The sequence below is a fragment of the Crotalus tigris genome, unplaced genomic scaffold (genome assembly GCF_016545835.1).
Source record: "Crotalus tigris isolate CLP2741 ecotype Arizona unplaced genomic scaffold, ASM1654583v1 scf7180000020638.432655, whole genome shotgun sequence".
In the NCBI taxonomy this organism is placed as follows: Eukaryota; Metazoa; Chordata; class Lepidosauria; order Squamata; family Viperidae; genus Crotalus; species Crotalus tigris.
This window is the reverse complement of record NW_024098117.1, coordinates 80,282-103,413: the sequence shown is the minus strand read 5'-3', so window position 1 is coordinate 103,413 and position 23,132 is coordinate 80,282. Positions and strand designations below refer to the sequence as shown.

The following is a 23,132-nucleotide window of genomic DNA, read 5'->3' as shown; positions in this document are numbered from 1 at the left end:
TGGGAATTGAAGTCCAAAAGTCTCAAAGTTGCCAAGGTTGGACACCCATGCTTTAGGATGGATAGTTTTCTGTTAGGCTACCTGTCTTATTGCATCTCCTCAGGTGTGAAGATACCAAAAGCCCAACCTACATTTCTCAATGGTTTCTCAATGCTGTGAGGGGCAGTTTTTCTCTTTTCTCCAAAACATGACTGTTCCCTCACCAAATACCATTCTCAAGACACGATGGCACAATAATGCTGGTGAATTTGGGGGAAACCAAAGCTCCTAGCTTTAAGAACAGGGGTATCCAAACTTTGCCTCTTTAAACGGACTTCAACTCCCAGAATTCAGCAGCCAACATGGCTGGCTGAGGAATTCTGGGAGTTGAAGTCCATAAGTCTTAAAAGTTGTCCAGTTTGGAGACCCTTGTTTTAGAAGACTTCTCTAACCTCCATGCCTCCGAACTTCAACTCCCAGAATTCCCCAGCCAGCATAACCCTTGCTAAAAATTCTGGAAATTGAACTTCACACATCTGAAAGGTGCCTCAGGCAGTGCAATCTGCTCAACTCCAATGTTCTCCCATAGCTTCATGGGTGCTATTTTATTTAATGAAACCAGCCAGAGCCTTTGTGGTTTCCAAGGAACACAACCCACCTCATAAGGGACAACTGGCTAAGCTACAAAAATGTGCAGAGTGTTATTTTAAGCTATGCTCAGGATAAGATCTTCCTTCTTCCTCTACAAAAGCACCTTTCTTCACAAATCATTCTGATCCCATAAAAGTTGTTAAGTATCTGTTCCTCAGCAAGGTATAAAGATGCTGAGACTGTGTGGTTGCTAAAAATGAGCCATCAAAGCTCTCAATTTATCTCCTTCTGCAGGAAAACTTGTAAACTTAGCAGAAGTTCAGTGAGGGATTTTACCAGCCAAGAGCTAAACGTGGCTAGAGTGAACCTGAGTAAATTCCTAAATCAAGATTAGACATCCAATCCAAGCCATGTGTCACGTTGTTTAAATGACACTTCTCAGCCTTGAGAACTTTAATGCTTTGGACTTCAACTTCCAGAATTCCTCAGCCACTATGCTGGCTGAGGAATTCTGGGAGCTGAAGTCCACACCCCTTAAAGTTCTCAAGGTAGGGAAGCACTTGTTTAAATGATGCAAATTACACAATTTGGGCCATGCCCTACTACAGACACCCATGCTGCCTATGTGGTGGATTTATTTATTCCCGGCGTCTCCGAACTTGGTAACTTTAAGACTTGTGGACATGCTGGCTGAAGAATTCTGGGAGTTGAAGTCCACAAGTCTGCCAAGTTTGGAGAGCCCTAGTTTATTCCTTGGTCGTAGCTAATTTGCAATTGTTCAGTCTTGCCTGATAGTGATAAAATAGAACTAAGAATTATCTATCATAGGTCCATGTCCAACAACTGGCTGAGAATTCAGAATTGCGGGGAAAAGGCTAATCCTGTGAAGGACTGATTGGGTTACACAGTGCTAAACTATAATCCTGGTTGGCTTGATTTTGGCTTAATGGATCTGTTAACCTAGCCCCTGATTTGTAAACCAGGTTTTGAGCTTTGGTTTGTAGCATGAGCTTAGCCAGTTGTGGCTTGCATTACAAAGAATGATTGAATAAGCAAGGCATTTCATGATTGATGAATCAGATGACCGATGAAGCAATGGAATAACCTTTCATAAAATGGTTAAGAGCAGCCACATCAAACCTGGACATGAAGTGGACATGAAGCTAGTACCAAATGGAAGCATTTTATCACTTGAGTTGTGCGGTCCAATTTTTTAAAAAGAAGCTGACAGGTGCGAATCTAGTTTCTCCCTCTTCAGTTGCAGCTTTTGGTGAGCTACAGGTATAAAATAAAATCAGACCTTTTGGCCACCATGATAGGGATGGAGGACACGTGCATAACATCCCTATACACTAGAGAACTTACCAATTATGGGTGTGTGTGTAGGGACATGCCAATGACGTCAGATGTATCATGTCATCATGCCAAAGAAGCACAGTCTGTGTCATCACTAATGACATAATTATAGTTTCTACTGAACGCCTGCATTTCCATTGGTATCTCTGCACTGATAACAAAGTATTTGTATTTCAAGGTTGAACTGTAGGGTCCTTGGTGCTCTCTGAGCTTGGCTGTTTTCCTGCAGACATTTCATTACCCAACTAGGTAACATCATCAGTGCTAGAAAGAGTCTCTGTTTATATACAGATATATAACACTGTTGGTACCAACATTGATAGGGGAAGCCACTGCATATAAACTGAGAGCACACCCCATTCTTTACCAGCACTGATGATGTTACCTAGCTGGGTAATGAGACGTCTAGAGGAAAACAGCCAAGCACAGAGAGCATCAAAGACCCCACAGTGATATCTCTGTATTTAGCCAAATGTTGAACTTGCATATCTTTAGCAACCATAACATGATTCTTTTGAGTCAACAGGCTTCATTAAAAACAAAAAAAGGGAAATACATCAACCAGGCTCACACATTATAGTATTCCTTAATGTAATGTTATTGGCTTAGGTAAGTATTGCATAAATTTAACCCCTGTGGTTTATAAACCATAGCTGATAACACTGTTATGCATGGACCATGTCGTTATGGTTTAGCAAACCACCCAGAGTTAAATAAACCATAGTTTAATGCAGTGTGCAAACCTAAACAAGGGGATCTGTTTTTTTTGTTTTTTAAGAAAAAAATGAGAGACTAACTGCTTTATAACATTGAGACTCTTCTTACACAGGCGTTACAAAAATAAAAATATCCAGAATGAACGCTCTTAAAATATATTCCATTTTTTTTTTAAGTAATTTTACTTTAGTGAAACTACACATTCTGAAACAGGGACAGGGCTCCTGTTTCCTGCTCATAGACCTCTTTTTCTTTCTTATCCCTACCTTTCCCTTGCTATTTTAAAAGTTTTTCCTTCAGCTGGCCATTTTTGAGGCCTAGAGGACCTAAAAGGGCAAGCAGAAGGAATAAGTAAGTTGAGGTTGGGTGAAGAAGAGGTAAACCTTGGCTAACCCTCTGCAGATCATTTACTAGGAATATCTGATTTATCATCATCTTCATCACATTTGTATTACAGTCATAGCCCAGCGTAAAGCTTTAAGAAACAGGTGCTGCTTTAGAGATTATCACTTACATTCTTGCCCCTTGAATTCATCTATAGTGGGAGTCTCCAGACTTGCAGTTTTAAGCCTTTTGGACTTCATCTCCCAGAATTCCTCAGGCATCATGGCTGGCTGGGGAATTATGGGAAATGAAACCCCACAAGTCTTAAAGTTCCCAAGTTTGGAGACATCCCCCCCCCCGATCTAATGCAAAGGTTTCCCAACTTCGGCAACTTTCAGAAGCATGGACTTCAGCCCGTGTTGGCTGAGGAATTCTGGGAGTTGAAGTCCACGCGTCTTAAAAGTCACCAAGGTTGGGAAGCCTGGATCTAAAGCAAGGTAGAGTTGTGTAAAGCAGGGGTTCTCAACCTTGGCAACTTTAAGACTTGTGGACTTCAACTCCCAGTATTCCTCAGCCAGCTTTGCTGGCTGAGGAATTCTGGGAGTTGAAGTCCACAAGTCTTAAAGTTGCCAAGGTTGAGAACCCCTGGTGTAGAGTGACAGCTTCGAGTGCATACACAATATAGAAATAGGAAACGACTTCCCTGCTGTAATAAGTTAGGAAGAAATCCTTAGGATCGAACAAAGAAGGAAAAAAACCCTTTTTTGATTGAAACAAGAGGCTGTGTTGTGTGACGTGTCAGTTCAGTCCGCCTTGTGCTACGTTATCTTAGTTCTGGATCGCTTTTACAGAAAGTCCAAGCCAAAGAGGTTAGCAAAAACGAAGAACCACAGTGTTTAGAAACAACCAAGAATTTTGTTTGTTCTTTTTTTAAAAAAAAAATAAAAAAATCTATAAATAAAGATTGGGGGGGGAACACCTCGAAAAAAACTCTCCGACCCTTTGCAGGCGGCGTGTGTTCCAACTTTTATTGTTTTCAAACAGTCCCGCAGGAAAATATAGGAAGAAGCTTCTGTGTCGTGCTGACTCCTGAGTTGTATTGTTCGCGCAAGTGCTGTGTTGGGTTGGGTCTCACATCGCAGTCTTGGAAGACAGTATTTTCCTGTGCAAAAACATTCTCGAGTCCCTTCAGCAGAGGTTCAAATGGAGAGGTCCTCCCGCCCCACCCATCGCCTGCCTGGTGCATTGTGGGTAGAGAGACGTTCTATGCCTACGCATCTCGCTCATCAACCTGGCGGGATCCTGCTGAGCATAAAAAAAGAAAAAGAAAAATTGGGCAGAGAGGTCTCCCCTGCGTACAACGCTTGCAGAAGAGCACGAATCGACCTGCAATACCTGGAAAGGCAGGCAATTCTCATGGATTTGTAAGCGTGCAACTCCTTAAAATGGGGGATTTCCCCATCCCATAAAACTGAGAACTTCCTACTTCCTGCCTTCTGCCAATGTGAATCTGGATTTGCGTCCCGTTTTCGAGTCGACAAGCACAAATTTAACTCACTGCATGTCGATATTTGCGTGCGCGAGGAATCCCTGACTCGGAGCTTGGCGCCTTTTTCGGTTGTGTCCTTTAGCATCATCCACACAGCCGCTCCAAACTATGGTGTGCTGCCATTAGGTTGTTTGTCTCTCCCCTTTTGTGTGTGGGGGGGAAAAGATGCTTCTTTTTGTTGTGGTTGTTGTTGTTGTTAAGCACATACACACACACACACAAACCCCAAAATGAAAACCCTACCCCAGCCTCCCCGCATCGTTGTAGTAGAATCAAACAACCAGTTCGTTTATGTACAAAAATCTTTACAGAATTCTGTCTCGTAGCTTTTAAAAAATATAAATATTGTTCAAGACACAGCAGAGAACTCAGCAATGTTTTAATTAAGGCTTCATTATTGTAGATCCTTCATCATTTAATTTGGAGCTCCCTTAATGGGCACGACTTGAACTCAGAACGGTTGGAAGTGAATGTCCTCCCCAGGACACAAGGCATTCCTTCCTGGGTTACTTTGAGCCACTAGAACAGAGTCCTCCCTCATGTGCTCCAGACAGTTTTGCTGTGATTGCAGATAGAAGGGGTGGGGGGGAAATGTAAGTGTCTACGGAGCTTCTCAATCATCCAGATCCAAAGGTGTTTTTTCAAAAGGCCACTGCACTTTGTTTTTCCTTAAAAGACGTTTCACTTCTAAACCAAGAAGTCAACTTCGGAACTGAAGAAGCTTCTTGGATCAGAAGCGAAACAGCTTTTAAGGAAAAACAAAGTCCGGTGGCCTTTTGAAAAAGCCCTTTGGGGGGGGGGGAAGAAATAAAAACAATACATAAAGCCTTCATGGCTGTTTGAGTTCCCTAGGTTAATTAGAAAAAGAAAAATGAATCCCCCTTCAATTTCAAAAGTTAAAACTCTGTGTCTGATTAAATAAATGCAAGACGTTTTTTGTTTGTTTAAATGTGAGCTTCGACTGGAGAAGGTCAGAGGAAAGACGGGGTAGATCTGTTCTCAGAGTTGATCCCCGGGGTGGCTGGAGGTTCTGTGGCTGTTTTGCTGTCGAGGAAGTATCCTGTGGGGAGGCTGTCTAAGAGGCACTTGAGTTGTTCCTGCCCGAGTTTGATCTTGTCATCCAGTTCCCGCTGTTCTATAAGCAGCCCCGATTTCATCTTGACAAAATGTTGGTAGTCCTGGAGCTGTTCTTCGGAGAGGTAACTGCACAGGATGTCCAAGACCACACGTTCTCGGCGGTCCAGGTTCTCCTTCAGCTCACGGGCATCTTCGTGCTGGCCTGCTAACATCTTCCGCTTTTCGTTCAGAGAAGCCTGGGAGAGAAAAATGGAGGGGGCGGGAGGAAAGAGACAAATGAAAGGTTTATCACTGCGGCTCTGGTATGATGTGGATTCCTGTGGTAACCTGAAATTTCTAGAACGAAAGCTCTATGCACAGGCATATAATAATAATAATAATAACAACAACAACAACAACAACAACCCCCAGTGAGGCACTACCTTGACGTGGTTGTGGGGCTTGTGTACTCTGAGGAAGATGAGAGCTATGCCAGAGATTCTACCATACTGGACAGGTCTCATCAGAGGAGTCAGACAAAGAGTGTCTCTCCCATAAAAAATATGGTGAGACGTAAACTGCAGAATGCCATACCGGCTCGGACGTTGCCCGGGTTAACAAGGTCCGCGCTAGATATTGGAGTTCCTGGATATCTGAAGCTGAAGAACAAGAAGACCAAAGAATACCTAAACAAAAAATACCACTTAGAAACAAGGAAGATCAAGGAAGCACTGGAAATAATAAAACAACAAATAACAGCTATAGCCAGGAAAATCAGTAGATATGAAGCTCGAATTGCAAACTATAGGCAGAACCTCCAATTTCAATCCAATCAGAAATGTTTCTACCAATCCATCAATGGAGAAACTGCAAGAAATCAGTCAGTACCTGACAAGGAAGAAACAGTGCAGTTCTGGAAGCAGATATGGGATAACCCAAAGAAATACAACAAGGGTGCGGCTTGGTTAAAAGAGTGGATGCAAATAAAACAGAAGTTGAAATGAAAGAACTAGTAATAACAACAAAAATGGTAGAAAAAAGAGCAAAGAAAATCAAAAATTGGTCAGCACCAGATGAAGATGAACTGCATGGGTTTTGGTTGAAACATCTAACTGTTATACACCCACTCATTTCCAAGCAGTTCAACAATATACTACAAGGAGGAGAAATTGAAAAGTGGCTAACAACTGGGAAAACCTACCTAATAATAAAAAATCCAGCAAAAGGGGCAACACCAAGCAATTACAGGCCAATTACCTGTTTACCAACAACTTTCAATTTACTAACTGGTGTGGTAGCTGATGCAGTACAACAGCATCTAGTTGAAAACAATCTCTTTCCACCTGAGCAGAAAGGAAACCGCCCCAATAGCAGAGGAACAAAAGATCAACTCCTAATAGACAAAATGATCTTGGAAAACTGCAAGAGAAGGAAGACCAACCTGAATGTGGCATGGATTGACTACAAAAAGGCATTTGACTCTCTGCCACATGATTGGATAATCAAGTGCCTAGAAATAACAGGAGTCAGTAGAAAAATCAGAAAATTTGTACAAAGATCGATGGCACAATGGAAGACACAGTTGCAAATCAATGGTGAGAAGCTGGGAGAGGTTAATATCAAGAGAGGAACATTTCAAGGAGATTCATTATCACCATTACTATTTGTTATTGCACTGTTTCCTCTGTCAACAATACTGAATAACTCAGGACATGGCTATCAAACATCAAAAACATCTGCCAGACTATCCCACCTCCTTTATATGGATGATCTGAAGCTGTATGGAAAAAACATCATCTGAAATAGAATCGCTGCTCAACACTGTCCGTATATATAGCCAAGATATTGTAATGGAGTTTGGCTTGGACAAATGTGCCACACTTACTATCAAACAAGGAAAAATAATGAAAACTGAAGGAATCAAGATGCCCAACGAAAATAACATTAAGAGTCTGGATGAGGAAGAGTACTACAAATACTTGGGTATCCTTCAAGCTGACAACATCAAGCACACTGAAGTCAAAAAAAGATTAGAGGTGAATACATCAAGAGAGTGAAGAAGATCTTAAAATCCAAACTCAATGGAGGAAATACCATAAAGGCAATCAACACCTGGGCAATCCCAGTCATTAGGTACACAGCTGTAATAGTGGACTGGACTCAAGCAGAACTAAAAGCAATGGATAGGCAGACCAGAAAAATAATGACAATGAATCATGCCCTTCATCCACGCAGTGACATTGATAGACTTTATCTACCAAGGCAAATAGGTGGGCGTGGAATGCTACAAGTACACCAGATGGTTGAAGAAAAAAAAATGGCTTTGGAAGAATATCTGAAAAACAATGATGAAGATGCACTGAAATTAGTATATCAGGAAGGATTACTAACTACTGGAGAGACCAAACTGGCCTACAAGAAAGACCAAATGAAGAACAGAATAGAGGCATGGGAAGACAAAGCACTACATGGCCAATACGTGAAAAAAATAGCTGGGAAAGCAGATAATAATAAAACCTGGCAATGGCTAAGAGTAGGAAAATTGAAGAAAGAGACCGAGGGACTAATTCTGGCTGCACAAGACCAAGCCTTAAGGACAAATGCATACAAAGTCAAAATTGAGAAGATAGCAAAAGACAGTAAGTGCCGCCTAAGCAAAGAAGCTGAAGAAACAGTGGACCACTTGGTAAGCTGTTGCAAGAAGATTGCACAGACTGATTACAAGCAGCGGCATGACAAAGTAGCAACAATGGTGCAGTGGAAGATCTGCAAAAAATATCATTTGCCTGTAAGCAAAAACTGGTGTGATCATAAAATAGAGAAAGTCATAGAAAATGATAAAATTAAACTGCTCTGGGACTTCAGAATTCAAACAGACAAGCACCTGCAACATAACACCCCAGACTTAACAATTATCGATAAGAAAGACAAAAAAAGTCTGGATAGTGGACATGGCAGTGCCTGGAGACAGCAGAATAGACGAGAAAGAACTGGAGAAGATAACAAAATACAAAGACCTACACATAGAAATAGAAAGACTGTGGCAAAAGCAAGCAAGGGTAGTACCAATAGTAATAGGCTCCTTGGGTGCAATCCCAAAACAACTGGAGCACCACTTGAACACCATTGGCATTGACAAATTCGCTATTAGTCAATTGCAAAAAGCGGCCTTACTAGGAACTGCTTCCATCCTGCGACGATATCTGTAATACCATAAAACATCCACATCTGCCTATCCCAGGTCCTGGGTAAGGACTCGATAGGTAGACAAAATGCCAAATCCAGTCTGAACATCTGGCTGACTGTGCGATGATCCATAATAATAATAACATCTGGCTACCTGTGCGATGATCCATAATAATAATAATAATAATAATAATAATAATAATAATAATAATAATAATAATAAAAAATACAAAGACCTATAAATAGAAAGAGAAAGACTGTGGCAAAGGCAAGCAAGGGCAGTACCAAGAGTAATAGGCGCCTTGGGTGCAATCCCAAAACAACTGGAGCACCACTTGAACACCATCATCGGCATTGACAAATTCGCTATTAGTCAATTGCAAAAGGCAGCCTTACTAGGAACAGCTTCCATCCTGCGACGATATCTGTAATACCATCAAACATCCACATCTGCCTACCCCATTGGTTTGAAAGAGGGGTAAAAGAGGTCATTTATGTCAGAGGTCCCCCAACCTTTTGGGCACCAGGGACCAATTCCGTGGAGAGAGATTTTTCCACGGTCCGGAGGGGGCGTGGTTTTGTGTGTTGCCTGCATCTCACGGATGGGGCTTTCCTTGTTTGTGCGGACCGGTTGCTGGCATGTCATGGCCCGGTACTGGTCCACAGACCGGAGGTTGGGGACCCCTGGGCTAGACTACAGAAGAAGGAGAGATGAATTTCCTCATAAGGCATCAGGAATGAGATGCTTGAACCTCTATAGTGCCTGCCACCAATTGTAAATGTTTCATCGTGTCATTCTCCTCCCATAATTTCAGTGAGCCAATGACATGAGAATGACAGCTTCATAGCCAGGAACTTCTCATCTCCTGTTAACCACGCTGATTTTTTTTTTTCAGCAAACCAACACATCCATAGAAGTGATCCTCGATTTACGACCACAATTGAGCCCAAAACCTCTGTGGTTAAGTGAGACGTGTGCTAAGTGAGATTTGCCTCATTTTATGACCTTCCTTGCCTCCACTGTTAAATGAATCACTGCGGTGGTTAAGTTGCTAACGCCATTGCTAAGGGAATCTGCCTTCCCCATTGACTTTGCTTCAGTCGCAAAAGGGGATGTTGTGACCCCGGGACACTGCAACCGTCATAAATGTGAGTCAGTTGCCAAGCGTCTGAATTCTGATTACGTGACCCTGGGGATGCTACAAAGGTCACAAGTGTGAAAAACTGTCATCAGTCACTTTGAACTTTGAACAGCCACTAAATGAACTGTTGTAAGTTGAGGACTATCTGTGTAGGCTGAAAATTAGAACTGGGGAAATTCTATCGTATATTTTTTTTTTCTTCTTCTCTGCAATGAACAGGGACAAGAAAATACGTTTGTGTGCAAGCGCGTTTGCCCAGGCTGCAGGGGACACGACTAAATACTATTTCCTGCATTTTTATTCTTTGTCAGATGGACGGGACGCTGAAAAACCGACGGTGATCATAGCACGTTCTTTGACTCTCAAGGCTGGCAAGAGCGAGACAATTGCATTCTGCTTTCCAACGGTTCCTGGAGGACAGAAAATTAAGATTCTAGGAATGATTTTAGTAATTTGAAACTGATTAAATTCTCCTCTTTCAGAATTTAAGTGCAATGAATGCCCTATACCAGGGGTAGGCAACCTTGGCTCTTTTATGACTCGTGGACTTCAACTCCCAGAATTCCTGAGCCAGCCATGCTGAGGGGAAAGGGAGAGGTTTCCAAGCTGAGCCATGCTGGCTCAGGAATTCTGGGAGTTGAAGTCCACCAGTCATAAAGCGGCCTAGGCCTAGGCCAGAGGTAGGCCACCTTGGCTCTTTTATGACTGATGGACTTCAACTCCCAGAATTCCTGAGCCAGCCATGCTGAGGGGAAAGGGAGAGGTTTCCAAGCTGAGCCATACTGGCTCAGGAATTCTGGGAGTTGAAGTCCACGAGTCATAAAGCAGCCTAGGCCTAGGCCAGAGATAGGTAACCTTGGCTCTTTTATGACTTGTGAACTTCAACTCCCAGAATTCCTGAGCCAGCCATGCTGAGGGGAAAGGGAGAGATTTCCAAGCTGACCAATGCTGGCTCAGGAATTCTGGGAGTTGAAGTCCACGAGTCATAAAAGAGCCAAGGTCGCCTACCCCCGACCTATATAAATAGTCCTCAATTTACAAGTTTTGTTTAGTGACAATGGCACCGAAAAAACTGATATATGACCGTTTTTCAGACTTACAATCTTTTTAGCCTCCCCGTGGTCATGTGATCCAAATTCGGACCCTTGGCAACTAACCTGTATTTTTGACCACTGCAGTGTCCCAGGGTCATGTGATCACTTGTTGGGACCTCCTGACAACCAAAGTCAAGATTCACTTAACAACCGCGTTGCTAACTTAACAATTGCAGCGACTCACTTAACAACGGTGGCGAGAAAGGTCATAAAATGGGGCAAAACTCATGTAACGACCGTCTTGCTTAGCCGTGGAAACTTTGGGCTCAGAGGTGGTCGTACGTTGAGGACTACCTGCGTTCGGGTTCAGACGTCGGAAAATTGCCGTACCCATTCTTGTTTATCCGCATCTTCGCCGAGGCTGCTGAGAACGTTCTCCACCCGAGCCAGGCGTCCTGAGAGGGAAAGCAAGAGGCTGACCACCTTATCCAGGTCTCCAATGAACATTCGGTACTTGTCAAATTCGTTGGGCTTGCAGAGGCCACTGATCAGCGCTTCCACTTCCTCTCCCAAGGTGTTGTTGAGCCTGACGTCGGTTAGCAGGCTCTCCTTGGCTTCCTTCAGAGTCTCCAGTTTGTGGGTCAAGCTCTGAATGAGTTCAGCCTGGTTGATAAGAAGCAAACAGAAATCAATCACCACTGGGAGGCAAACTAACAACCTATGAGTGATCTCTCTCTCTCTATCTATATATATTATCTATCTATCTATCTTTCTTGCCTGAGCACAGGGTTGGACTAGATGACCTCCAAGGTCCCTTCCAACTTTACTACTACTACTATTATCTATCATCCATCCATCATCTATCTACCGTATCTACCGTACCTACCGTATGTATGTATGTATGTATGTATGTATGTATGTATGTATGTATGTATCTATCTATCTATCTATCTGCTATCTATCTATCTATCTATCTATCTATCTATCTACCATCCATCCATCCATCCATCCATCCATCCATCCATGTATCTAGATCTATCTTATCTATCTATCTATCTATCTATCTATCTATCTATCTATCTATCTATCTATCTACCTGCTATCTATCTATCTATCTATCTCCATCCATCCATCCATCCATCCATCCATCTATGTATCTAGATCTATCTATCTATCTATCTATCTATCTATCTATCTATCTATCTATCTATCTAATGTATCTAGATCTATCTATCTATCTATCTATCTATCTATCTATCTATCTATCTATCTATCTATCTATCTATCTATCTCTATCCATCCCCCCCCCTTCTTATCATTGCAGGGTAAGTCAAATGACAGTAGCATTTCATCAGTGCAGTATAGGCCCCGCCCCTTTTGTGCATGCACTGTGAAAAGGTGGAGCTGACATCCCAACAGTGGCATGCTGCTTTTGTCATTTTGATGTAAATCTCTGATTGCATGGATGTCTTCGGATTCACACAGCTCTGCTTAGGAGTATGCCAGTCCCTTCTGCACGGGGCATGCTCAAAACTCACCTTCTTCTCATTGATGTCCACCTGTTCATCATCCCCGCTTGCTTCTTCAGGCAAATTCTTGATTTTATTCAAAAGTTCAGCTTTGGGTATCGACACACTGTAATACGTCGGGCAGGTGACCGCCATTATAGCAGCTTCCTTCTTATCATTCCTAAACACAGTTCAGAGCAAATATATAAATGGGAATGTAGAGGAATATTTCTGGCCTTCCTGTGCCAATTAAAATACGTTGCAAGAAATGAGTTTTTCTTTCTGGTTGTGAGTTGCTTTGAGAATTAAATCTCAGCTTATATCAATTGGTCAACCTCCCAGTTAAGCACCTAAACTTTCAGAGGTCTCAAAGGTGATCATGGCAAGGTGGAAATTACAGACACTGAAGATGTCCAGATGGGGGCATGAATGCTGATTGACATCAATTTAAAAGTGATGTGAAGTATTACTACCATTTTATGCCTTGGTAAGACCCTATTTGGAATATTGCATCCAGTCTGAGTTGCTACAATATGAAAAAAAGATGCTGGGACTCTAGAAAGAGTGCAGAGAAGAGCAACAAGGATGATTAAGGGGCTAGAGGCTAAAACATATGAAGAACGGTTGCAGGAATTGGGTATGTCTACTTTAATGAAAAGAACTACAGGTGACATACTAGGAGTCTTCCAATATCTCAGGGGTTGCCACAAGAAGAAGGGGTCAAGCTAGTCTCCAAAGCACCTGAAGGCAGGACTAGAAGCAACAGGTGGAAACTAATCAAGGAGAGAAGCAACCTAGAAATAAGGAGAAATCTCTGGACATTTAGAACAATTAACCAGTGGAACAATTAGCCTCCAGAAGTTGTGGGTGCTCCAACACTGAAAGTTTTTAAGAAGAGATTGGACAACTATTTGTCTGAAATGGCATAGGGTCTCCTGCTTAAGCAGGGGGTTAAACTAGATCAGGGGTAGGCAACCTTGGCTCTTTTATGACTTCAACTCCCAGAATTCCCGAGTCAGCATGGCTCAGCTTGGAAACATCTCCCTTTCCCCTCAGCATGGCTGGCTCAGGAATTCTGGGAGTTGAATTCCACAAGTCATAAAAGAGCCAAGGTTGCCTACCCCTGCACTAGATAGAATTATTCTATTATCATGGACATGTTCTTCAAGGACCTTGATGGTAACACCAGACCACCACTGGAGGGTGCAAGCCAACTATCTTTTTTTTTTTTTTTACTTCCAAGGATCTCCCCAGTCATTAATCTCTTAAAGCAGTGGTTCTCAACTTGTGGGTCGGGACCCCATTTGGGGTCGAACGACCATTTCACGGGGGTCGCCAAACAAGGCTGTCTGCCATTTTTTTCCCCTTGTCTTTGGCCACGCCCCTGGCACCCGGTGATGTATAAGTGGTTGGGGGTCACAACAACATGGGGAACTGTATTATGGGGTCGCGGCATTAGAAAGGTTGAGAACCACTGTCTTAAAGAATCGCATATTTCTGCACAAACTTGATTCTCAGGTTTAATTTCAAGTGAACGAAGAACTTGCACAGAGGTATCATAAAGCATTTAATCCTCCTTTCTGAGCACAGGAATCCAAATTAAAACTTTAAAAGGCTTCCCTAGCCCTCTTATTCAAATTGCACACTGCAGAAGGAAATCATGGGCAAGCATGTCTCAGAGCAGAGGGTTGGACTAGATGACCTCCAAGGTCCCTTCAACCACCACCACCACCACTACCATCATCATCGTTATTAAATTTCCTGCAGTAGCCCTTGATCACCGTTAAACACATTTTCTCTTTGAGTACAAGTAGACCTTGACTTAACAACCATTCATTTAGTGACTGTTTACAACAGCACTGAAAAAAGCGATTAAAGACCATTTTTCACATTTATGACTGTTGCAGCATTCCCAAAGTCACGTGATCAAAATTTGGATGCTTGCCAACTGGTTCACACTTAGGACGGTTGCAGTGCCCCGGGTTCATGTGATCTCATCTTTTGCGGCTTTCTGACAAACCCAGTCCATGGGGAAGCCAGTTTCACTTAACAAGAGCGTTACTAACTTCACAACCGCAGTGATTCACTTCACCACTATGGCCAGAGAGGTCGTAAAATGAGGCAAAACTCACTTAAGAACTGTCTCGCTTAACAGCAGAAATTTTGAGGTCAACTGTGGTCATAAGTCAAGGATGACCTGTTATTTCCTTTTTTAAACTCTATTCATTCCACTTAAACAGCAGAATGCACAAGTTTTTTAAAAAAATCTTTGGCAGATAACATTTAAGCAAAAAGTGCCATTTGCTACATAGATAATAGGGGGAACAAAACAAAACTTGTAGCATATAGATGTAAAATGATGGGCTGGGTGTGAGGCTATTCCTGCAAAAACAAAACAAAACAAAACAATCTAAGAGGCCAGCCTTTTAAGGATTCCTCAAAAGCTTATTTTCCTAAGAATCTGACTATAAAATATTTAGGTCCATCTTCAGAAACATCAGATAGGCCAGGGGTCTTCAAACTTGGCCCTTTTATGACTGGTGGACTTCAACTCCCAGAATTCCTCAACCAGGCTGAGGAATTCTGGGAGTTGAAGTCCACCGGTCATAAAAGGGCCAAGTTTGAAGACCCCTGAGATAGGCTGTGATGGCTTTTCTTTGTGTTTATCCTGCAGAGCTGCAGAGAGTCTGCTTGGCCTAATTCTTCCAGTGAAGCTATCAGTCAACGCCTGAGGCAAACAAGGGATTAATGAGGTGGCTTGTTCCAGACCCTCACTGCTGATTAGGGCTGAGGGGGAGTGACTGGGGAGGACAAGAGCTTGGGTCTTCTCACAATCCAGCACCTTTGACAACCACACAGTGACATCCTATTTCAGAAGGCTAAATATAAACGGCAAAAGACAAGCGGATGAGCCAACCAATATAGACAGTCCTATATAGTCAAATATAGATAGTCCTATCCGGGAAAAAGATCGCTCTTGCCACAATCTCCCTTCTGCTGGCCAGTGGGAAGCCTGGTGGCATGGTTTGGCATGGCTACACCAGGAAACTCCAGCCCCCCAGACTTGCAAGTGAGTTTCGGCGCTTCCCAGGTGGTGGCGGCAGGGTGATCTGTGCGGATGGTGGTGGTGGGAAATGGCGGTGGCGGCAATGGCGATGCATGCGGCAGGTGGGTGGAAACCTGTCTCACTTGTTCCACGGGCGCATTGGGCGCAATACGCGAGACGGCAAACAGCTACACCATGACGAAACCGGCCATTTGCCGCCTCGCGCGTGGCGGCAAATGGACCAGTTTCGGCGTAGTGCAGCTGTTTGCCTCTGGCTGGGGGCTGGCTGAGGAATTCTGGGAGTTGAAGTCCACAAGTCTTAATGTTGCCAAGTTTGAAGACTCCTGACTTCTAACCACAGTTGGAACCAGAATTTAAGCAAGGCAATTGTTATACAACAGTGGTGGCGAACCTATGGCATGCGTGCCAGAGGAGGCACTCAGAGCCCTCTCTGTGGGCACATGCGCTGTCGCCCCAGCCCCGCCTCCCCCTGGGGCCCCCTCCTCACCAGCAGCCCCCCGGAGAGTCGCCCCCGGGCGCGGTCCACGCGGAACAGCGTAGCCAAGGACATGGCAGCTGGGCAACAGGGAGAATACTCTGCCCCATCGCACGTAGATGATGCTGCGGGGCGCAGGTGGAGGGTGTGGCCACTATGGTGCTGCAGGGCTGCCTGGGCAATCTGCGGTGGCCCATGGAGGCGGTGGGTGGTCCTGTGGGTGGATGGGGCAGAGCGGGGGGTGGAGTAGGGGGCGGGGCAGGGCGGTTTTTGGGCACTCGGTCTCTAAACGGTTCGCCATCACTGTTATATAAGTTGTGCTCAATTTTATGACCTTTCTGACAATGGGTGTTAAGTGAATCACTGCAGTCATTAAGTGGATCATGTCATTAAGCAAATCTGGCTTTCCCCCTTGACGCTGTTTGTCAGATATCAGCTGGAAAGGTCACAATTGGCGATCATATGACCTCAGGACGTGTTACCCGCCGTAAATACATACTGGTTACCAAGTGCCTGAATTTTGATCATGGGACCGTGGAGACAATGCAACAGTTGTAAGTATGAGGACTAGTGGCAAGTCAGTGGCGTTGTAACTCTCAAACATTCGCTAAAAGAAAAGTTGTAAGTCAAGGACCACCAATATCCCAACAACTCCCTGAATAAATTACAAAAGGACACATGGAGTAAAAACTTAAAGAAGCTTACTTTGGGACTAAAAAGTTCCATTTATTTTATGAATAAATTTTAGAATATTATTATTATTATTATTATTATTAGTTTAGTATAGTGGAATTTTTATTATATTGTATTGTTTATGAATTAGGATTTTAATTTGTTTATATGATTAAGTTTATTTGCAAATTGTTTATTCTGTGTTAAAAGGGAGTGAAAGCACATTATATTTGTTTATCTACATAATTGGTTAATGTTAGTTAGATTATGATTATGATATTTTTTACCCTGTATTCAGCTCTGGGAAGTGGGGGAGAGGGGGAAGGGTGGGTGGGTTTGGGGTTTATTTTGTAATTTTTGTAAAACTTTTTAATAATAATAAAAAAAGAAGCTTACTTGTTGCCAGCTGGAGCGAAATTACTGGCAGAATCGTTTATCCTTTTCTGCATTATTCTCTTCTTTGCACTTTCTTTCAGCACCCTGGATCCTCTGGGAAAAATCCCCTCCATGAGATCCATCGTAGTTTTCATCTTCAAATCGGGATCCAGGATGCTACACAGCGTCTTGTCCTTGTGCACAATTTCCTTCGCTAAGGACTCCTCCTTCAGATCTTCCCGCGTTTTCTCTTTCCTTTTAGTCTTCTTCAGACGGAGCTCCTTGTTTTCAGATTCCCCGTTTGCCGTTGCAGCTTCCTTCTCAACCGCTCCTTCAATGGCGGCATGGCGGTCTGGGGCGTCCGGAGAAGGGGTGGGTCCAAGAGCTTTGGGTTCGGAAGACCCAACGGATGGAGAAATGTTGGTCCTGAGGAAATCCAGCCCTGGTTTCTCCCTCACACTGAAGTCCCTGGAGAAAGCTTTGAGGTTCCTGTTGATAACGAGCAGGAAAGATAACACAACTTTAGGCAGCCTAGTTATCACAGTACTGTCTTATGTCTAAGGATATTTACCCATGTGGTATGGCTATATTTCTTTTTTTTTCACATATATTTTTATTATTTTTTTTACAGTCACAAATGCTTAATATTTTATCAGCAACATAATGTCTGGGTTCCAACATTTAACTTACTAATACCTGTTAAATTCCTTTCTCTCTGCCTCGTTTTTCTAGCCATTGGTAAAAGGTATCCCATGTTCTAAAGTATACTGAATCTTCTTTCTCCTTCATTTTCAATGTCAATCTATCCATTTCTGCACAATCTAAAATTTTTTTTAGTTAACTCTTCCTCCGTTGGTAAATCTTCATTTTTCCAGTGTTGAGTGAATACAATTCTCGCTGCGGTTAATACATGTAAAATTAGTTATATACACTCTTTCCCATAATTTCCTACAATTATGCCTGACAAAAATAATTCTGGCTTAAAATATATATGTTTTTTTAGTAATTTTCTGGTATGGCTATATTTCTTATGTCTAAGGATACTTACCCATGTGGTATGGCTGCATTATTATTATCTTTTCACTACCTTCTTCTATTAGTATCATATGAGTATATTATCTTGTTGTTTGTATGTACATGTTGTTTGTACATTTGTATGTACACCGACTATATTACATTGTTGTTTGTAGGTATACTGAGAGCTTATGCACCAGAGACAAATTCCTTGTGTGTCCAATCACTCTTGGCCAATAATTCTATTCTATTCTATTCTATTCTATTCTATTCTATTCTATTTTCTATTCTACATTCCATTCTATATTCTATATTCTATTCTATTCTATTAATTCTATTCTATTCTATTCTATTTTCTATTCTACATTCCATTCCATTCCATATTCTATATTCTATATTCTATATTCTATATTCTATTCTATTCTATTCTATTCTAATTCTACTCTATTCTAATTCTATTCTACTCTATATTCTATTCTACATTCCATTCATTTCTATATTCTATTCTATTCTATTCTATTCTATTCCATTCTATTCTTATTCTATTCTATTTTCTCTTCTCTTCTATTCTATTCTATTAATTCTATTCTATTCTACATTCTATTTTATTCTATTCTATTCCATTCCATTCCATTCCATATTCTGTTCTGTTCTGTTCTAGTCTACATTCCATTCCGTTCTACTCTACATTCTATCCCATTCCATTCTATTCCATATTCTATTCCATTCCACTCCACTCCACTCCATTACATTCTTTTCTATTCTATTCCTGTCAGTTACCCAGCATCCAAATTCTGATCATGTGACCACGGGAACGCTGCCACGTAAATGTGAAAATTGGTCATGTCACTTATCCTAGATGGATAACGGAATGCCTGCAAGAAAACAACCCAACTCAGAAAGCCCTAAGGACCCCACATCCTATACAAAGAACCGAAAGAGCTGGAAAAGTCACTGCAGTGACTTTAACAGTCATTTAAAAGCCACCGCCATACCTCGTGGTTATCTTCTCCTCTCTGTCTGATGCCGGGGTATCCTCTTCTAATACCACACTTGGGGGCGGAGATGGAAATTCTTCTAGGCTGTCACTGGGACTCTGCGGAGGGGGTGGATATTCTGAGATAGCACCCCCAGGATGAGTCTGTGCTTCTTGGATAAAAACGTCATCGTTGTCCTCTTCTTGACAGAACGGCGGCGGGGACATCTGGAGGTAGGTTTCGGAGATGCGAAGGGAGAGCCTTCCTTGACTGGAGAGAGATTCTGGCTCAGAGAAGGAGCTATTCTTAGAGGGGATCCCATGCCACTGTTGGAAAACCTTCTGTCCAGATGTCTGAACAGAAATGGAGCTCTTTGGATGGCTGTCCTCCCTAGCCCATTTGATTTTAGGTGGGGGTTGTCGCTGAGGCAGAGTAGACTTCGATCTCCAAGCTGTCTCTTCGGCTGGCTCCTTGCCTGGGTAACTGACACCGTCCAGGACCTGGGCCTCAGCTTTGTTACTGTCTTCTTTGTCAGTCCTTGGCGGCCATCTTGTGAGCGTGTTGTCTCCAGCAGCTGAAAAGTCTGAAAGAGCCGGGGTGGAGGAGGCCGAACTGCGGGAAGAATAGCTAGGTTTGGAAGGGGTGACCCGTCTGAAGCCCGGCTTGGCATCAGAGTGCTTCTCCTTCGTATCTGGGCGAGGGGAGACGAAGGCCGAAGTGCGGCTGTGATGTCTGAGAATATCAGGGACCTTCTGCTTCTCTGCGGCTGGCCCTGAGCTCCCCACATTCTCACTGCTGTGATGAGGACGGTATTGCGTGAAGGCCGATTTTTCTAGGTGGCCTCTTTTGCTACTGCCAAATGACCTAGGAGAGAGAGAGAGTGCAAGAAAACAGAGTTTTCTCAAAGTGAAATAAAACGGGGGGGGGGGGGAAAGAGGAGGGGAAACGTTTAACACAATCAAAGGTCCCAGTTATACCCTCACTCCATGAGGGAGCATGACACCAAATACCGTTAGGTTCATATAAGACAGTGGTTCTCAACCTTTCTAATGCCGCGACCCCATAATACAGTTCCCCATGTTGTGGTGACCCCCAACCACTTATACATCACCGGGTGCCAGGGGCATGGCCAAAGAAAATGGGGGAAAAAATGGCGGACAGCCTTGTTTGGCGACCCCCGTGAAATGGTCGTTCGACCCCAAATGGGGTCCCGACCCACAGGTTGAGAACCACTGATATACGACATTCTGAAACAGTTCTCACATGATTCCCCTGCCATTCTGGAGCAGTAATTATGTGGGATATGCAAAGCATCTGAAGGGAGTCCTTTCCCAAAGCATGTTGTTGCAAGCCACCTGCCCTCCCTTCTGAATGTTGAGGCAGCTGTGAAGTCTGCAAGGCTTAGCACAGGCTAAGTTTAGGGGTTGCTGGAAGTCATCGTAAGTCTCACAGTGAGGCTGCGAAGGAAGTAAAGCATTTGAGGGTGTTTGTAGCAGTGGAGGTGACTGGGAAGTTTTGGAAGAAATCCTATCAACTCTTCTGGCAGAGCCAGCATTTCACTCAAAGCTGATGCAATGTGAGGAGCATCTCTTTGAATGCTCTCTAAGCTCTAATTATCCTTCCTTCCTTCTCTTTCTTTTTCCTCCTTCCTTTCTTCCCTCTTTCCTTCCTTCCCTTTTTTCTTTCTTTCTTTTTCTTTCTTCCTTCCTTCTTTTCCTTTCTTTTTCTCCCTTCCTTCTTTCTCTCTTTCTTTGTCCTTCCTTCCTTCCCTCTTTCTTTCTTTCTCTTCCTTTCCTCTTTTCTTTCTCCTTCCTTCCTTCTTTTTTTCTTCCTTTCTTTCTTCCCTTTCCTTCCTCTTTTTTCTTTCTTTCTTTTTCTCCCTTCCTTCTTTCCTTCCTTCCTTCTTTCTTTTTCTTCCTTTCTTCTTTTTTCTTTTTCTCCCTTTCTTCCTCCCTCCCTCCCTTCTCTCTCCTTCCTTCCTTCCTTCCTTCCTTCCTTCCTTCCTTCCTTCCTTCCTTCCTTCCTTCCTTCTCTTCCTTCTTTTCTTTCTCCTTCCTTCCTTCCCCCTCTCTTGTCTTTTCTTTCTCTGCATTGTTAGGCTGTAGTTTCGGGCTTCACTCCTGTCTTGAGCTGACGCAAAGCCCATCACATTTGGGTAAGCAATTAATGAGAAATGAAAACTAGCCCAATTTGGCTGATGAGCCTTTGGAATTACACGGAGCTCTTTGACTGAAGAAAAGGGCGCCCTCCATCACCAACAAAGCCAGCTTACTGACTTTTACAGCTGTAGATTTTAGAAATAATATTTCTACGCATTTAGCATGCCTGCAAACACACACACACACACACACACAAACACACTTACCTGCTTGTAGCACCCAGTACATAGAAAGGATCTTTCATAAAATGAGAGATTTGATTACTATCTTCCACCTGGAAATCCTTTAAGGAGAAGAGTGGGGAAGTTAAAAGCAAATTAAAAAAGCCACGTATTTTATAAAAAGAGAACTACAGCAAATAGGATCTAGGTGCCCACACTAATACAACGACTGCTTTATGGACAGTCCCCAAACTTACAACCACTCGTTTAACAACCATTTGAAGTTACATCAGAAGTGAAATCAGTGACTTACAACCAGTCCTTGCACTTTTGATCATTTGCAGCATCAAGGTCACGTGATCAAAATTTGGGCACTTTTGATAACTGGCATGTTTACAAAGGTTCAAATGTCGGGAGGGGGGTCATGTGATTGTCATTTGCTACTTTCCCAGCCAGTTGCCGGGGAATTTTGAACAGGTGACATGGACATTTTGGGCTCAATGGCGGTCATAAATCGAGGAATTACTTGTACTCAAGTGGACAGAAGGAAGAGGAAGACAAACCTTTTGGAAGGGACAGATTAACTGAATTGCCTTTATGCTCCCAGACAGAAAAAGACCAGCCTCCGCCTCTGTTTCTGTCTCACATGCTTGCTGATTATCCAATTTTATTTTATTTTTTGCAGCGGATGTGGGTGCTACTAGTGTTCCTCTATCAATGCATCTGCATATCAGTGAATCTTGCCCGTCTCACTTCTGCCTGCCATGTAAAATACTAAAAGCCTGAAACTTCTGCTGGAAAAACTGGAAACACAAATACACTTCCAGCAAAATTTGCTCGTCCCTGTTTCTTGGGACTCCTACGACTTTTCTTAGGCTGGCAAAAGAGGAACAATCTTTTCTTTGCCTGTTTTTGAGAACGATAAAGGGCAAGGAAGCTAGCTGAAATATTTAGAATCCAGGTGAGATTAAGATTTGGTCTTCATGTGGTGCAATTGCTTGATTGTGGCTTAAGAAAAAGCCTGTGGATTTGAGCGAGCCTCGCAAACGTAACCTGTACAGACCTGAGAATGCAAGGAATAAAGTTGTTGGATAGCATGAGAAACCCCTGGGGGTTAAATTCTCCTAACTATTTTAAGAGCAAAATAAGATGGTTTAATTGGGATATTATTGGGAATGTCAGACCCAAAGGACTGTTTGGCAGACAAGGAGAATGGATATTAGATTGCATAGAGATATAAATTACAGCTTGAGGTTATGACCTCACTGGAATATGACTGTGCAATGACCACTGAGCAACACACAGCTGCATTTACAGGTAGTCCTCAACTTATGACCACAACTGAGCAAAAAAAAAAAATGTCTGTGGCTAAGCAAGGCAGCTGTTGGGTGGGTTTTGTCCCATTTTTGCAACCTTTCTTGCCACCGTTGTTAAGTGAATCACTGTGGTGATTAAGTTAGTAACACGGTTGCTAAGTGAATCTGCCTTTCCCATTGACTTTGTTTCCGTTGCAAAAGGGGATCACGTGACCCCGGGATGCTGCAACCGTCATAAGCGTGAGTCAGTTGCCGAGCATCTGAATTCTGATCACGTGACCCTGGGGAAGCTGCAATGGTCCTAAGTGTGAAAAAATGGCCGTAAGTCACTTCTTTCAGTACTGTTGTAACTTGGAACCGTCACTAAATGAGATTGTAAGTCTGTTGCTTAGCAATGTAAATTTTTGGCTAAATTGTGGTTGTTCAGTGGTTGTAGTTGTAAGTTGAGAAGTAGCTGTCATGCCTTCTTTTCCT

General features: G+C 42.9%; 1 protein-coding gene across 1 annotated transcript in view; it reads right to left on the bottom strand.

Annotated features, from left to right (window-relative positions):
• Positions 1-5,213: 5,213 nt before the first annotated feature.
• The window catches only part of SHROOM3 (shroom family member 3), a 77,557-nt gene continuing 59,638 nt past the window's right edge, over positions 5,214-23,132 (bottom strand). The window contains exons 5-10 of the mRNA XM_039368125.1: positions 21,388-21,464; positions 19,041-19,886; positions 17,053-17,520; positions 12,473-12,623; positions 11,325-11,597; positions 5,214-5,829 (exon numbers count right to left, since the gene is read on the bottom strand). Of these exons, the coding sequence (XP_039224059.1) occupies positions 5,488-5,829; positions 11,325-11,597; positions 12,473-12,623; positions 17,053-17,520; positions 19,041-19,886; positions 21,388-21,464 (2,157 nt within the window). The 3' untranslated portion in view covers positions 5,214-5,487. The remainder of the gene's footprint in view (positions 5,830-11,324; positions 11,598-12,472; positions 12,624-17,052; positions 17,521-19,040; positions 19,887-21,387; positions 21,465-23,132) is intronic.